Source organism: Odocoileus virginianus, chromosome 13 (assembly GCF_023699985.2).
Source record: "Odocoileus virginianus isolate 20LAN1187 ecotype Illinois chromosome 13, Ovbor_1.2, whole genome shotgun sequence".
NCBI lineage: Eukaryota > Metazoa > Chordata > Mammalia > Artiodactyla > Cervidae > Odocoileus > Odocoileus virginianus.
In genome coordinates, this window is record NC_069686.1 from 60,891,922 (window position 1) to 60,909,101 (window position 17,180).

General features: G+C 37.5%; 1 protein-coding gene across 6 annotated transcripts in view; it reads left to right on the forward strand.

Moving 5' to 3' along the window:
* PTPN4 (protein tyrosine phosphatase non-receptor type 4) overlaps positions 1 to 17,180 on the forward strand; it is a 189,491-nt gene that overhangs the window by 147,248 nt on the left and 25,063 nt on the right. For all 6 annotated transcript variants that reach the window (XM_020914513.2, XM_020914514.2, XM_020914511.2 and 3 more), the window contains exons 17-23: positions 3,131 to 3,214; positions 3,306 to 3,362; positions 9,494 to 9,650; positions 13,477 to 13,643; positions 14,508 to 14,598; positions 14,683 to 14,744; positions 16,918 to 17,064. In XM_020914513.2, coding sequence (XP_020770172.1) covers positions 3,131 to 3,214; positions 3,306 to 3,362; positions 9,494 to 9,650; positions 13,477 to 13,643; positions 14,508 to 14,598; positions 14,683 to 14,744; positions 16,918 to 17,064 — 765 coding nt within the window. The remainder of the gene's footprint in view (positions 1 to 3,130; positions 3,215 to 3,305; positions 3,363 to 9,493; positions 9,651 to 13,476; positions 13,644 to 14,507; positions 14,599 to 14,682; positions 14,745 to 16,917; positions 17,065 to 17,180) is intronic.

A 17,180-nucleotide genomic window follows, 5' to 3' on the forward strand; every position in this document is an offset into this window, starting at 1 on the left:
TCTTTGAAAATGTTTAATTGTAAATGAAATTTCTTTTGTACCCTAGCCTGCTTATCTGTAAATTATATTGCAGTACTTTCTCTTATTCATCATATGTTTACTCATAAATTGTGCCACCATATAACCCAATTGTGGAAGTTTCTTTTATCATCATTTATAAAACGTTCATTACTCTAGAGGTTAATTTTTGACAGATTTGTTGATTTCAGTCTTGCAAAACACATTTCCAGAACAAATGCTAATAGCCTATTAAATACCATTAATTTTATTATATAATTAGGCACAGCAACTTTGTCATTTTAATCAACCTTTTGAAATTGAATACAGGTCTTTGGCATATATAATTGCATATATAATTGCTGTGTTCTTCAAAATATATCCATGAGATATTTTGGTACTTTGTACCAAACAAAAATGGTAAATTTTTAGAATCCCCTAATTTGTGAATTTTCATTGCTTTTTCAAGTAGATGAATCAAAGGTCAGATTGTTAATAAATTTTAAGGATACATTGTGTCTATGAAGAAGTATAGGACAGACAGAAATATGGGTGTATTTCAGGAAACTTAAAGGGATACCAAGGAATAAAATGAGATACAAGGAGGGGAGGCCCCACAGCAGGTGTGTTAAAGTTCTCCCGCACTTACTGCATCACGACATCATAGAGATCAAAATCCTTATTCAAAATGAATGACAACTTTAGTGCTACCTGTGTGGTGATTCCTGTGTATCATTCATTGGTTCATAGTTAACTGAGGTCTTTTCTTTACCTACTTAGTTAGGTAGTAGGCATACAAAGATAAATCAGACATCGTCCCTGCTGTTAAATAATCTACAGTCTAGTTTGTTTTTTCTCTCAAGCAAAAATTACTTATTGAGTACCTGCTCTGTGCCATGCATTGTTGTGGGCTCTGGGAATATAGTAGAATAAAATTTTAAAAACTCTGCCTGCAAGGAACTTATATGCTAAGGATAAGGATGAGTCAAGCTATAAACAAAGGAAATAAGTTTATAGCTTATTAGATAAATGCTAGAGAGACCAGGCAGAAAAGGGCTAGGAAATCTCCAGAGTGGAGTGTCACAGTTTTACATGGTGTGAGCCAGGGATGAGTTTGGTGATAAACTACATGGATGCTTGCTAGGAGAGCAGATAAGCCCAGAGAACAGCAGGCGCAAAGACAGGGGGTGGCTGACACTGGTCAGAGGACACCGAGGGGCCAGTGTGGCCAGAGCAGAATGGGCAAACTAGGAGGAACAAGGAAGGGTGAGATCCCAAACGCCTGGTCTTGTGAAGGTTTTGTCCAGTCTCTAAGTGAGATTGGAAGCAAGTGGACATACCTGTGGAGAAAAGCAATATGCTGTCACAGGTTTGAATGGTTTCACTCTGGCTTTTATGTTGAGAATAAATCAAAAGCAGGGTGGCAGTAGAGAAACTGGCTGTGAGGTGTCATCCCAAGAAGCAGTGGTGATTGGACCAGCATGGCTGTGGAAGAAATAAGACCATGGCTGTGTTCCGGGCAGAGTTTCAGAGCAGAGCTGACACAGTCTGCTGCTGGACTGGTTGTAGAGCACTAGGCAGAGAGAATCAAGGATAATAGCAACTTTGGGCCTATGCAACTAGGAGGATGAAGTCGCCATTTGCTGGGACATGAAAGGCTCCAGGTAGAACAGATGTGGGGAGAATACCAGGAGCTCCATAGGGGCACAATGATATGTCTACTAGGAACCCATTTAGAGAGATGATTCTGGAGTTGAAGGGAGGGATTGAAGCTGAAGTTATAATGTTGAGAGTTGATGGCATGTAGACAATATTTAAAACCATGAGATAGGAAGTGTAGAGTGTGCAGATTACCTTAATAAGAGATTCTGAAATATTAATCCTCCAAGTTATAAAGATGAGGGAGATGAAAGCAAAGGAAACTGAGAAGATGCAGACAAAATGGTAGGAAAGAAAACTAGCTAGCTAGCTGATGAGAAGACGGTCATGGAGAGAGTAATTGCCTGTGTCAAAGGCTCTGGTGAGTTGAGGAGGATGAGTTCTGTAATTAGAAGTGATTTTAGGAAATTCACAAATGTATCAGTTCAGTTCAGTCGCTCAGTCGTGTCCAGCTCTTTGCGACCCCATGAATCGCAACACTCTAGGCCTCCCTGTCCATCACCAACTCCCGGAGTTTACTCAAACTCATGCCCATCGAGTCAGTGATGCCATCCAGCCATCTCATCCTCTGTCGTCCCCTTCTCCTCCTGCCCCCAATCCCTCCCAGCATCAGGGTCTTTTCCAGTGAGTCAACTGTTCGTGTGAGGTGGCCAAAGTATTGGAGTTTCAGCTTCAGCATCAGTCCTTCCAATGAACAGCCAGGACTGATCTCCTTTAGGATGGACTGGTTGGTATAGATACAACTAATTCAGCTGTGGATTTAAGGGAAGATTTCCCAGAAATAATCGTCTCAGACCTGTGTCTTGAAGGATAAGAAAGAATTAGCCAGATACTTACCTTAAAGAGTAGGCATACAACATTAAGTGAAAGAAGCGTGTTACAAATGACTATATATTGTGTAATTCTACATACATGAAACATTCAGAATAGTCAAGTATGTATATACAGGGGGAGAGAAAAATAGATGAGGGGTTGAATAAGATTTGGGGGATGGGGGCAAGCAGATGGGGAGTGACTGATGATGGACACAGGGTTTCTTTGGGGAATGAGGAAAAGGTTCTAAAGTTAACTAGTAGTGGTATTGGTACAATTCTGTCACTGTAGTAGAAATTACTGAATTATACTCTTTGAATGGGTGAAGTGTAGTATGTGAATTGTATCTCAGTGAAGCTGTTTTTTAAAAATCAGAGGGAATCATGAATTCATGTAAAACTTATGAATACTTGCTCTGTGCAAAGCTTTGAGCCAGGTTCTAGGGACACTGTGGTTATTAATTAGATAATTAATAAAGGCCCTGTTACTCTTGGCACTTAGAGTCTAGTATGCAGTGGTAAGGCAAGAGAGAAATTTGAATTATGATTCTTTATACACTTGAGATAATATGAATATACACAAAGCATGCTTCCTGTATGTCTGAAAGTAAGTAGCCTATAAATGAAGAGAATGATGAGTCATCTGTTTTTGTCTTTTTAAGCCTAATGGTGGTATTCCACATGATAATCTCGTTCTAATCAGAATGAAACCTGATGAAAATGGGAGGTTTGGATTCAATGTAAAGGTAACTTAGAATTTGTATTGCACTCATCTTGTAAATAAGGTGTTTCTGTATCTGTAATGCTGACTAATACTTGATTTGCTCTGTTGTGAAGGGAGGGTGTGACCAGAAGATGCCTGTGATCGTGTCCCGAGTTGCACCAGGAACCCCTGTGAGTTCCACAGCCTTCTCAGTGATCCTAGCTTCAAGAATACATACTTATTTTATTAGTATAAATAAAGCAATAAAATGAATCATTAAATTTGTCAAGTATACCATGTTGTTTGTTGGCTCTCCTAAATTGCTGGGAAGTTAATTTTTATTTCTTCCCTATCTTCTAGAATAGTTTTTCAAATGCTTGTTTTTTACAGAGACTCTAGATTCTATCAAAATAACCCCTCTAAATAGCAAAATGTAGACAGAGGTATAGTTTGTTTGCTTTTTTGTTGACTTCTTTTTTCATTTAGAATTGTTTACTTACATTCTGTTTGTCTACTTTCTGTTTAAAATATTTATTTGAAACTCTTCATTATAAACATGCTAAACGAAAGTAAAGAAAATACTTTATGTACCCATGATGATGAAACCCTCCACCCGCCACCCCCCTCCACTGCCCTATCCTTCAGCTTCAGCTTCAGCACTCATAAACTTTATGCTTGTGAATCATAAGGACAATTCTTAATAAATTGTGGGCGCATCATTTTTATTGCTCATTATATAGTAAATACTGCTTTCAGATTCCTGTTTCTGTTGTTTATTCTGTTTAACTGCATTTTTCTTGAAGAACTTTGAGTCAGTACCCATTATCATTCAACTGTCTCTGACCTGGGAAAGGTAGGAACCTGCAGCCTGAGAGAAAGAGACCAGTTATGAGATTTTGGTGCTTTGCAGCGACCTCAAAGTTGATTTGAAGATCATAGTCAGGATTGATCGACGATATCATGAGAGTTTTGGTTCTGGTTTTTAAGAACTTGCTGATTGCAAATAACAGGGTACTTGTGGAATTTTTGTTGTTGTTGAGTTGTTAATTTGTGTCTGAGTCTTTGTGACCCTGTGGCCTACAAGCACATTCTTTGTGAGCCTATGGACTGCAGCACTCCCTGTCCTTCACTGTGTCCTAGAGCCTGCTCAAATTCATGTCGGTGATATTGTCTAACGTTTCATCCTCTGTTGCCCCCTTCTCCTCTTTAATTGTCCCCAGCATCAGGGTCCTTTCCAGTGAGTCGGCTCTTTGCATCAGGTGGCCAAAGTATTGGAGCTTCAGCATCAGTCCTTTCAATGAATATTCATGGTTGATTTCCTTTAGGATTGACTGATTTGATCGCCTTACAGTTCAAGGGATTCTCAAAAGTTATCTCCAGCACCATAATTCTAAAGCATCAATTCTTTGGTCACTCTAAAATCTCTACTAAATAGAAATCTGTGTAGCAGCCTTCTTTATGACTCAACTCTCATATCCATACATGACTGCTGGAAAAACCATAGCTTTGACTATGTGGACCTTTATCAGCAAATTGATGTCTATTCTTTTCAATATACTATCTAGGCTTTGTCATAGCTTTCCTTCCAAGGAGCAAGTGTCTTTTGATTTTATGGCTGCAGTAATTTTGGAGCCCAAGAAAATAAAGTCTGTCACTGCATACTCCTGGCTTAATTATAAATACAAAATTTTTCATATAGCTAGAGGTGTATCACAAAACCCCAGGGTAGGAATGTAGTCAGACTTCTAGAAAGAATTTTATAAATCTTTTGCAGAACTATTTTTCATGTCCATTTCTTTTTTGTGTGAATTTTTCTTTCTCAGTGCAAACCGGTTTGTACTGGAATCAGCTTAATCTCTCAAACTACAATAAAATACATTCTAAATGAAAAGTGTATTTAGTAGCAGCTTCAAGCCAATTTCCTGTAACATTAGCACCACAGACACACTCTTTGTTTAGATATGATAGTGACTCCAAAATTTCAACTAAATAGAAATTGTGTAGCTGCCACCATTCTGTCCCTCTGTTCATTTGAAGAGATGTGCCTACCAGCAACTTCTGGGCTTATATTTTATGTAACCAGCTCAGCACCCCAGAGTCATTAGACTCCTCATTTCAAGTTACAGACTCAGAGGAAGCAAAACCTCATAAATCCAGCTTGGATAAATGTCCTCTTTTAAACAAATCCCTTGTGATCAGAAGTGACAAGACAGGGATATGATGTATATAATAAACTTACTACACATGTGAAAGATAAGGGAAGTAGTCCAGAATTATTTGTTCAGTATGTATTGGAAAATATGTGTTGGGGGATGGGGGTACCTCAAGATGAGGTGAGAAGTGGCTGTATTCTCATTTATCAAGTAGAAAGTTAGATAATATTTAAAGTAAAAACTAAAAAATGGAATGTTACATAGTGATACTAAGGTAAATACAAAAGCTGTAGCTAAAATGTTGAAACAGGTTGCCTCAAACTGGGCAGGGGAGGGAGGGGAAACATAGGGGAGAATGCAGGAAATGGTTTCTTGTCATAATAATCTTATAGACCAAGTCAGCTTTTTAAACTGTGCAATGTATAGCTTTCCCCAATACGAAACTTTTAACTAAAAGTCAAATATATGACTTTTGACTTGATAATTCTACTTTTAGGAATTACCTCTTATGAAACAGAACATAGGATACACAATAATGTTCATTGTAGTATTGTCTGTGAAAATTAAAATTGGAGGGAAAATCAAAATGTACATCATTAGAGCTGACTAAATAAGTTATGCTTTGGTTTGCAGCTATTGAAATAATAGATATAGTTTTATGTGTATGGAAAAGTTTTCATAAGATAGTATTTTGAAAAACATTTTACAGTGGAATACTACTCAGCTATAAAAAAAGGAATGAAATAATGCTATTTGCAGTGATGTAAATGGACTTAGAGATTATCAAACGGAGTGAAGTCAGAAAAAGACAAATATTATATGGTATCATTTCTATGTAGAATCTAAAGATAATACAAATAAATTTATTTATAAAACAAAGACAGACTCAGAGACCTAAAAAACAAACTTATGGTTCCCAAGGAGGGCAGAGGCTCGGAGGGTTAAGTTAGGAGTATGGGATTGACAGATGCACACCACTGTATATAACATAGATGAATAGCAAGGATGCACTTTACTGCACAGGGAACTGTAGTCAGTGTCTTGTAATAACCTGCAATGGAAAAGAACTGAAAGACATACATATATTAACATGTGTAACTGAGTCCCTTACCTGTATATCTGAGACTAACACAATATTGTAAATCAAGTATACTCAATGAAAATACATATTATAATTTCATATGTGTTTTATCCAGTTTTTAAAATTGTGAGTTATATTTTAAAAATCTGGAAACATGCTGAAATCATTAGCAGTATTTCATCTCGGTGGTAGAATTACTGATATTTATCTCTTGCTTCCTTTTTTTAATTGTCTGAATCGTGATGGTGAGCATGTATTGCCCTTACAATTAGGAAAGAAATCTTTTTTTATTTGTATGCCAGGTAGTCATAAAGTGAATATTGATTTTTTCTGATCAGTGAACGTGGATAGTTTGCAGTTCAGTCAAGGATGTTCAGGGAGCACTCTATAGACAGGTTAATTTCCAAACAGAACTTTATGACTCTAAATATTCTTTCTAGGCTATACAGATTACTATATTGGTAATTTTTCCTTTCTATCAGAATGATGTTCTGTAAGTAGTGGTTGACTTTAGAATCAATTAAATAAATACAAAATAAATGAAATATTATTAACTTAGAAACTATTGCAGTGTTTAGAATCCTCATTTTAGGTGATTGGTAGAAAAGGGCAGTGTTTAAAATATTTTAATGTCATTTTCTCTATTGGACACCTTTTGAAATGGACAAAGTAATTTTCAAATTATTTCTAAGCCTGGTGTGCTGCAGTCCATGGGTTTGCAAAGGGTCAGACATGACTTCATGACTGAACAACAGCATTCTCCAAAGTCGTATATTTCTTCCTATCTGATCATATTCAAGCCAATATCTTTTGCCCGAGCAAAATTCATCTTATGTAGACTTTCCAAATCAGAATGAAATGCAAGTAAGAAATTATACCTGACAAAGGGCAGAAGATGATTAAGTGTAAGAGGGTTCCCTTCAGTTATAGCAGGTAATTAGTAGTGTGCTATAACAGGCAGAGAAGTAGAAAAAGAGCACCTCAGGGGAATGGTCTGAATCTTAATTTTTAATTTCCCAGGTTTTAATTCTTTACATTGAAATATCTCATTTTTTACGTTTCACAACTAGGCATAATTAAAACAGATACCTGTTCCATTTTCAGAATTTCAGGTGTCTAAAATCACATATTTCATAAGCAGCAGTGGAAGAACCTGACTCCTGGATCAGTGCTCTTTCTACTAATGACAGTACCTTGTTGGATTTTGTTGACTTTTGTTGTATAGTGAGTTTAGTCCTGCTTCCATCTTTCAAGCCTTTGCCCTTTCTGTAAGGCCCAGCCCCATCATTTCCTTCAAAGTCTGACCCATCATCCTGCAGACTTAATTCCATTGTGCTCTCATTACTGTATTCCTGGAACAGGCTGTCCACATTTCTGTTGATTTCTTTTACCTTATTTACTTGTTTGTTTTCACACAGTAGTGCACTGCTATAAAGATAACCGTGTTGCCTGAACCCATACCAAGTAAATGGTGAACCTGTAAATTTTTTATCAAAACATTAAAATTTCTGATGCTTTCTCTTTTAAATGTATTGGGAAATGAAGAAATAATAATACTGATTTAGTATCCTGTAATTCAGAACATCGGAAACATTGAGAATCAAAGTTTTATTTGTTTGTGAAAACTTACCAAAGGTGATTTGTGAACAGTACTTTTCTTTTTCTTGTCATATAACTTAAATTACAGTGGGAGCATTTTTCCTTATCTCAACAAATAGTGATAATTCTAAGTCTGAATCCACTTCCACTTGTTCTTTGCACTTTCAGTGATGTAAAATATCTTCCAGGAGTTCCTGTATTGAGTTTTTGTTTTTTTAAGATCTGTCCATTTTTATTTCCTCTCAATTTTTTATTTTTTTTGCTACACTGTGGCATGCGGGATGTTATTTCCCTGACCAGGGATAGAACCCACACCCCCTGCATTGGATGTGTGGAGTCTTAATCACTGGACTGCCAGGGAAGTCCCAAGAAGTTTCTTGCCAGCATCACTTCCTTGGACATCTTCATCCTTCTTGTCACAGCCACTTTCATCGTTTGTGCTAATAAGTTCATCTTCTCTAAATTCCTTTCCCTGTGTATTTAGGGTCTCTCAAACAATAGAAATGTTGATATTTACATAGTCATTTACTTTTCTAACTCCATTTATGTTCACTTTGAATTTCACCTTCAGCACTGTCCCTTCTTGTTTCTTTGCTGCATTTGTAACTTTTTGGCCAGTTGTTCCTTATCCATTTTTTACCTGGGTTTATCTTTGGGAGACAAGGAGACCACACAAGTACCTGCTTTGCTACCTCCACATGAGCTGAGTAACTGACGCATAACAACAAGCCACCAGTAGACTTTGAAAGAAGGGATGTGATTGGTCATTGATCATGCTGCATATTTATGATTTATATAGTGATTTTTGGACTGTCAGGCTAACATCAAGTTTTCAACTTTATGCAGTTACTTGCAATTTATGCAGTAGCTGAAATTCCCATGATGTTAGGAGACCGGTGTTATTTAACTCAACTGTGGCAATTGAAATTCGTATGTATCTGGACAGTGCAAAGTGAGAGCTACCTTGATCTATGCACTTAAGAGCATTAGTCTTACCTGTATGTCTGGAAATGTAGTAGGGCATCAGGGGAAAAATTAATAAAGAAGGAAAAAAAGAAATGTCTTTATAGAAAGGGAGTTTTTGTTTTTAATTTCTTTTTGTCTGCGCTGAGTTTTCATTGCTGCATGCAGGCTTCCTCTAGTTGCTGCAAGCAGGGGCTACTCTAGTCGTAGATGGGCTTCTCTGGTTGCGGAGCACAGGCTCACGAGTTGTGGTGCACAGGCTTAGCTGCCCCTCAGCATGTGAGATCTTCCTGGGCCAGGGATTGAACCTGTGTCCCCTGCATTGGCAGATGAATTCTTCACTACTGCACCACCAGGGAGGTCTGAAAGTGAGTTTCTACTTGCGTTTTTTTCATAGATAAGTGAATGGATAGATGACGTCTGTATGTAATTTTATTTTGCTCTGGAGTCTATAAAAGTAAATTGCTGTTCCTTACTTCCAGAAAGCTACATGTGAGTCTGAAACCTTCTTTGCATCCCTTGACAGGCTGACCTGTGTGTCCCTCGACTGAATGAAGGGGACCAAGTGGTGCTGATCAACGGTCGGGACATTGCAGAGCACACCCACGACCAGGTGGTCCTGCTGATCAGAGCGAGCTGCGAGAGACGTTCTGGGGAGTTAGTCCTTCTAGTTCGACCTAATGGTGAGTGCTCTGTGATTTACTGCATGTTTTTAGTAATTCCCTCATGTTTATTACTAGACACAGCAGCTAGACTGGGTTTCTTAGAACTCGGTCACATCAGACTGACCTGTGGCTTCCATTCATAGTGGTTGTTGTTTAGTTGCTAAGTCATGTCCAGTTCTTTTCGACCCCGTGGACTGTAGCCCACCAGGCTCCTCTGTTCATGGGATTTTCTAGGCAAGAATACTGGAGTGGTTTGCCATATTCCTTCTGCAGGGGATCTTCCCAGCCCAGGGATTGAACCCGTTTCCTGAATGGGTAGGTGGATCTTTACCACTGAGCCACCAAAGGAGTGTTCACATGTAGGGTCAAATGCAGATTCTTTGCCACCTTGCCTGCCCACCTGCCTTCCTCACTCTCCTGCTCTCTGTGCTGGCCTGCTTGATGGTCTGTCTCCTTAAAGCACTCCTCTTGACGTTTGTACGGCGTGTGCCCTCACACCGTTCAGGTCTCTGCTGAGACACCAGCCTCAGGAAGTTCTCTCCAGACCACCATGACTGCGGTTGCCTCTCGCCCCCAGCGTGCACAAGGAGTCCTTGGTACTCAGATATACTTGCTATTCCACCTGTAGAAAATTAACAAGCTAAAGTTTAGTTTCCATGGCAACCTAAGACCATCCTGCCACGTGGAGTGCTCAGTGGCTCCTGAAGCAGTTCATTCCCCATGTGGACAGTGTGAAACTGCTAACTGACCTAGAAGTCCATCTTCCTTCAATCCCAGTGTTTCCAGTTCTGTCACTTTGTGCTATGCAGAATAAATGTAATACAGAATAAGTTCAACCCCTCATCAGTGTTTTGCAGTGAGTTTTACTACAAGCTGTCCTTTTTTTTTTTTTCCCGGTTTAACAATCCCAGGTCCTTCAGCCTGTGTTCATAATGGCATAGTTTCAAGTTTCCTCAACATTCATCAGTCTCCTGGACCTGATGAATTTTTTTAAGAAAAAATTCTTAAGTGCCTGTACTGTCTAGCATTAGACATATTCTTCTAATTTTGTTCTGAACAATTTATTGTTAATCATAGTTTTAGTCAGAAGAGTAATTATTGGTTAATGTCACATTGTCAGTTGCTGACTACATACCATGAGGAGCAAAATGTAATTAGAAGCACCTACTCCTCCACACACCCGTTTTGCCTCCTGGGTACAGACATTTTCATTTTATCTTCTCTACGGGCAGACCTTGGAGATGCTGCAGTTTCAGTTCTAGACCATCACAATAAATAAATAAAATATCACAGTAAAGAAAGTATTGCAGTAAAGCAAGTCGCATATTTTTTCTATTTCGCAGTACATATAAAAGTTTCATTTATACTATACTGTAGTCTGTTAAGTATGTAATGTACATATCTTAATTTAAAAGTACTTTACTGCTAAAAATTGCTATCATCAACTGAACCTTCAGGGAGTCATAACCTTTTTTGAAATACCAAATCAAAGATCATTGATCATAGAGCACTATAACATATATAATAAAAACAAAAAGTTTGAAATTTATTGGGAGAATTAAAATATATGAGGCACAAAGTAACAAATGTTGCTTGAAAAATGATACCAATAGGTTTGCTCAACACAGAATTGCCATAAACCTTCAATTTGTTAAAAAAAAATGTAGTTATCTAAGAAATGCAATAGAACAAGATATGCCTGTAGTTTTTTTGTTTTTTTTTTTTTTTTTCTGTATTCACAGTCTAGAATTAGCTTTCTAGGAAAATTTAGAAGACTTCAACAGAACATACCGTTTTTGACTTTTAAAGGAACTCATTTATTTAGATCTGATATTTAGGTGGTTCATTTTTAGGCATTTTCTGTCACATAAAGCAACTTAATTTTCATACTAAGAGTTGTCTCTCAATCTGATTTTTTTTTCCCAATTTTCTCTTGATAATAGATCCTGGAGAACTTAATAATCATATTAGCTAATAATTTTAAAATGCTTTCCGTAGACCTGGCTCTTCTATATCTTCTCATTTAATGTTTACAGCCATCCAGTGAGACAAGTGAATTAACATCATATTATGGTTGAAGACATTTATTCACAAAGATACTCATTACCTGCTTGCAAATTCATGACTAGTACAGAGAGAGAATATGAACCAAAGTCTATATAATGGAAAAGGCATGGTCATTTTGCAATTCCAAGTTACCCCATTTATAGTTTAAACTAGGAGAGGAACCCACCTGGTACCTACTTCTTTTGGCAAAGATCTTTCTAATACTGTTTTATCATCAAAATCTGGACCAGGATTCACTTTCAGTGTGGGTGTCATGTCCATTTTAAAAAAAAATGTATAATCAAAATTTTAAATTATGTTTGTCAAAAATACCAGAAAAGGACTTCCCTGGTGGTCCAGTGGTTAAGAGTCTGCCTGCGGGTGCAGGGGCTGTGGGTTGAACCTCTGGTCCAAAGACTGCACGTGCTGCAGAGCTGCTAAAAGCCCGTGTGCCGCAGCCCCTGAGCCTGCGCGCTCACAGCTCATGCTCTGCAACAGGAGAGGCCACCGCAGCGAGAAGCCCGGGCACCCCGACCAGAGAGAGCCCGCATGCATCGATGAAGACCCAGCACAGCCACACTCAGTTAGTTAGTCAGAAATACCAGAAGATACCAGCTTGCTTTTCCTGGTCTTTTCCCCTTTAAATCTTATTTCTTCTTAGACAAAATGCATTTATGTCTTTTTGTCTTTGCATTCTTCATTTCAGAAATCTGTTCTCAAAAATGCATTTATATCTGAGCAGGAACAAAGCCTCTTAAAGGCAGGAGCTTGACTCCCTTCTTTAGAAGGTTCTGCTCTTCTTCAGCTCTCCTGCCCCCATGGGGGTCAGGATTCTGCAGGACCAAGGGTGCATGCAAGCCAGCACCTGTGGCCTCTTCTTCCTTTCTGTACCACTTAGCTCTGAGTCCTCTTCCTGGGTCTTTGTGGCCAGTTTTCCCAGGTCCTTTCTCCCAAGGGTTGGTGACAAGTTATAGGCCAGTAGGGTATCATAAGAAGCAATTTCCACAGGAGTGTAGACTGAGCTTCTGTGTGGACCGGGATGTTGTTCATGGTGTGCTTTCAGGCCCCTGCATTACAGAGTGGAGCCGAGGGTAGAAAGAAGAAGAGGGCAGGCTGAGCGTGAGCTAAGGGTTACAGCCTATAATTTGGCTCCCCTTACTCCCATGACTATGAATTCTGGCCTAGAATTCTCCTTTGAAATTTGGTTTCCTGGGCTTCCCAGTGGTTCAGTGGTTAGAACTCCACACTCCCAAGGCAGAAGAGGGCCTGGTTTCCATCCCTGGTCAGGGAACTAGATCCCAAGTGCCTCCACTAAAACTTGTGCAGCCAAATGAAGATATATATTAAAGAATGTAAAAAAAAAAATCTAGTCCTCTAAGTTGTTTGATAAATATGTCGAGAAACAACAATAGAACATATTTAGTTTAGCATTCTGTTCACTTTGTGTGTAACTCTTCCTGTCTACATGTGTGGTGGATAGGTCTCTATTGGTGCTGTTGCGCAAGATTACACCGATTAAGGACAGATCTATTCAGAGCAGACCTTCTTGACATTCCTCTTTTTCTTACTGTCTCTGCAAATTGCAGAAATTTTCAGCAATAATGGCCAAGAACCCTTCTTTTCTCCAGAGGTACTTTTTCAACTCCACAATACTCTTGGCCCATATACAGTGACTCCAGACTCAGATCTGATGAGTGAACAATATGTGAATACTTTTTTCTGACACAAAATTAAATAATATCTGGTAAATTCCTTTTGCCAATTCATTAAGGTTTCCATATTGGTTTTGTTTTTGTAGCTGTGTATGATGTAGTGGAAGAAAAGCTAGAAAATGAGCCAGACTTCCAGTACATTCCTGAGAAAGCCCCGCTTGACAGCATCCATCAGGATGACCACTCCCTGAGAGAGTCGATGATCCAGCTGGCTGAGGGCCTTATCACTGGAACAGTACTGACACAGTTTGATGTAAGTAACATGATATAGAAAAGGTGTTTGCCCATATTTTCTTATTAATTTCATAACTTCTTAACTGCCTAATCTAGTATCAGTTATAATGTATTAATATTATTGAGAAATATTGGCAAAAAGAGCTATAAAAGGTAAAGTTTTAAAAATTACTCCCCAAATACTAGTTGTGGTTTCACTAATAGATATCAGTTTAAAAGAGGGAGATAAGGAGATTTTATAGGTATATGTCATCAAACTACATTTTTTTTCTATAATTAAATAGCTGTTTTTATTAAAGGTTGCAGATGAAGATAGACTATTATAGACTTAAAAATCCTGAATTAAAGAATAGTTTTTGGGCCTTGTCATATTTAATCCTTCTCTAATTTTTGTCAGTGTAGTTAGGCATCACTAATATATGTTGCTCTGGAGTATATGTTATAGATAAATGATTATAAAATATTTAGGGCACATCAGTTTTTCTTTTAAACACCTCTAAATGAAAGCTACCTAAATGGGAAGAAAAACTAACAAAGAGTGGATGTATGTTAAAAAATAAATAAAGGAGTACCTTCAAATATAAAATAAATGAAATAAATATTTCCTGTAGATTTGCTATTTAAAACTTCAGGTACTCTTTCTGTAAGGAAAATTGTTTTTTCATGTTTTACCGTTTTTCAGAATGTTTATAATTCATATTAGAAATTTTGCAGAATTCAGCTTTGCAAACCTGGTTTAATACTTCACTAACCAAAGGTACATCATTATATAGATGAGGTATTCCAAGGTAAAAACCCGTTTCTTGATAGCATAGAATCAAGTCTAAAAAAAATAAAAACTCTTGATGGCTTTCTGAACTTGTCTTGTACTTTATTTTTTTAGCAACTGTATCGGAAGAAGCCTGGAATGACAATGTGTTGTGCCAAATTACCTCAGAATATTTCCAAAAATAGATACAGAGATATTTCGCCTTGTAAGTATCTATTCTCTTTGTGAGTTAAGTTTAATCTTCTTAACATAACTTTATTAAAATATTCTTTCTATTAAATTTTTTCAGATGATGCTACACGGGTCATTTTAAAGGGTAATGAAGACTATATCAATGCAAATTATATAAATGTAAGTTTTTTTTTAATTATACCTTTGTCATTTGGAATAAGAGGGGCCAATTTAAACTTTGAGGTTTATTCTGGAATCCATGATTAATGAGGATCAACTTTACTTTGTACCTCTGATGAGGACTTTAAAAAAAAATTCATTTATTTAATTGAAGGATAATTGCTCTACAGAATTTTGTTGTTTTCTGTCAAACCTCAACATGAATCAGCCGTACGTATTATACCTGTGTCCCCTCCCTCTTGAGCCTCCCCCCCCGCCGCCCTCCCCATCCCGCCTCCCTCCCCATCCCACCCCTCTAGGCTGACACAGAGCCCCTCTTTGAGTTCTGTGAGTCACACAGCAAGTTCCCACTGGCTGTCTATTTCCCACATGGTGATGTAAGTTTCCATGTTTCTGTCTCCATACATCTCACCCTCTCTACCCCACTCCCTGTGTCCATAGGTCTGTTCTCTATGTCTGTTTCTTCAGAAATAAATTCATCAGTACCATCTTTCTAGAGTCCCTGTATATGTGTTAGTATACAATGTTTATCTTTCTCTCTCTGACTTATTTTCACTCTGTATAATAGACTGTAGCTTCATCCACCTCATTAGAACTGACTTGAATGTGTTCCTTTTTATGGCTGAGTAATATTCCATTGTATATACGTACCGCAGCTTCTTTGTCCTTTCATCTGTCGATGGACATCTAGGTTGTGTCCATGTTCTAGCTGTTGTGAATAGTGCTGCAGTGAATGTTGGGGTACATGTGGCTTTTTCAGTTTTGGTTTCCTCAGGGTGTATGCCTAGGAATGGGATTGTTGGGTCACATGATGGTTTTATTACTAGAATTTTAAGGAATCTCCATACCATCTTCCATAGTGGCTGTATCAATTTACATTTCCACCAACAATGCAAGACGGTTCCCTTTTCTCTACACCCTCTCCAGCATTTATTATTTGTAGACTTTTTGATAGTGATTGATTACAGAGTAACGACCTGTAGCCTGCAGGAAACATTATTTATTACATTACATAGTGTGTGCACTGAAGAACCTTTCAAAAATCCCCCAAATTCTGAACTCCAATGCATATATGAACCCGTGGTTTCAGATAAAGGCTACATATGTGTATATGGTATTATCAAATTTTCTGATATTTCAATCTAATAGGTAAAATATGGTGATTTCTTAGTTTGATTTTTACTTTCCTTTATGTGAATAAAATTGAGTATATTATTCATTTAAGTGCTTGTTGTTGTTATTGTTCAAAGTGTTAAAATAGTATGGTGAGTGAGGTGAAAGTCAAGGTTGCTCAGTCGTGTCTGACTCTTTGCGACCCCATGGATTATATACAGTCCATGAAACTTTCCAGGCCTGAAGACTGGAGTAGGTAGCCGTTCCCTTCTCCAGGGATCTTCCCAACCCAGGGATTGAACCCAGGTCTCCCACACTGGAAGCGGATTCTTTACCAGCTGAGCCACCTGGGAAGCCCAGAAGTAAACACATGCACCTTTTGAATTTAGTGTTTAAAATATAATAGGATGATAGTTTATCTTCCCCAAATAGTTACAGTCTTACTTCTGAAAATAATGAATTTAAAATACTTGCCAATCTTTTCATGCTATATATATATTATATATAATTATATGCATATTACATAATATATAAGCACATATATAATATGAAAAATCCAAACTAAAGCAAATGGCAGAATTTTTGCTCCTCACAAAATTTACTAATAAGCTGTTTAGAGACTTTTTTTTTTTCTTTTCCATTATAACTTATAAGATATCAAATATATTCCCTGTGCTTTATAGTAGAACCTTGTTGTTTATTTTTATATATAGTAGTTTGTTTCCTGTGTAGAGAGAAATATTCTTTATTTCTATACCAAGTCTCTGCCTGTGAAACAGGATTCTCTATATAAATGCTTTTAATTCCATAAGAGTGCTTTGGAAAATATTTAAATTTCTGTTTCCACTAATTGAAAGATAAGTATATATAGCTACTGCACATTGCCAAGAAACTTCTTCTTCAAATAAAATAGTTGATAGAGATTTGTATTACTGACTTTGTCATTTATTGAGATTAATTTTGCATTCAGTTATCATTTAGTAGATGATTTTCCTATATTTGATCCTAGGAAAAAGTAATAATGCACAACAATTTGGATTTTGTGTCTTTTTCTTTTTAGATGGAAATTCCTTCTTCTAGAATTATAAATCAGTACATTGCTTGTCAAGGGCCATTACCACACACTTGTACAGATTTTTGGCAGATGACTTGGGAACAAGGCTCCTCCATGGTTGTGATGTTGACCACACAGGTTGAACGTGGCAGAGTAAGTCATACTTGAATCTTACACATTGCTCAGACATTTTTCAAATTACATTACATCTATAGTTAAAATATTCATATTGATTTAATCTCTTTTGTAACCTTTAAACTTCCTTTCTT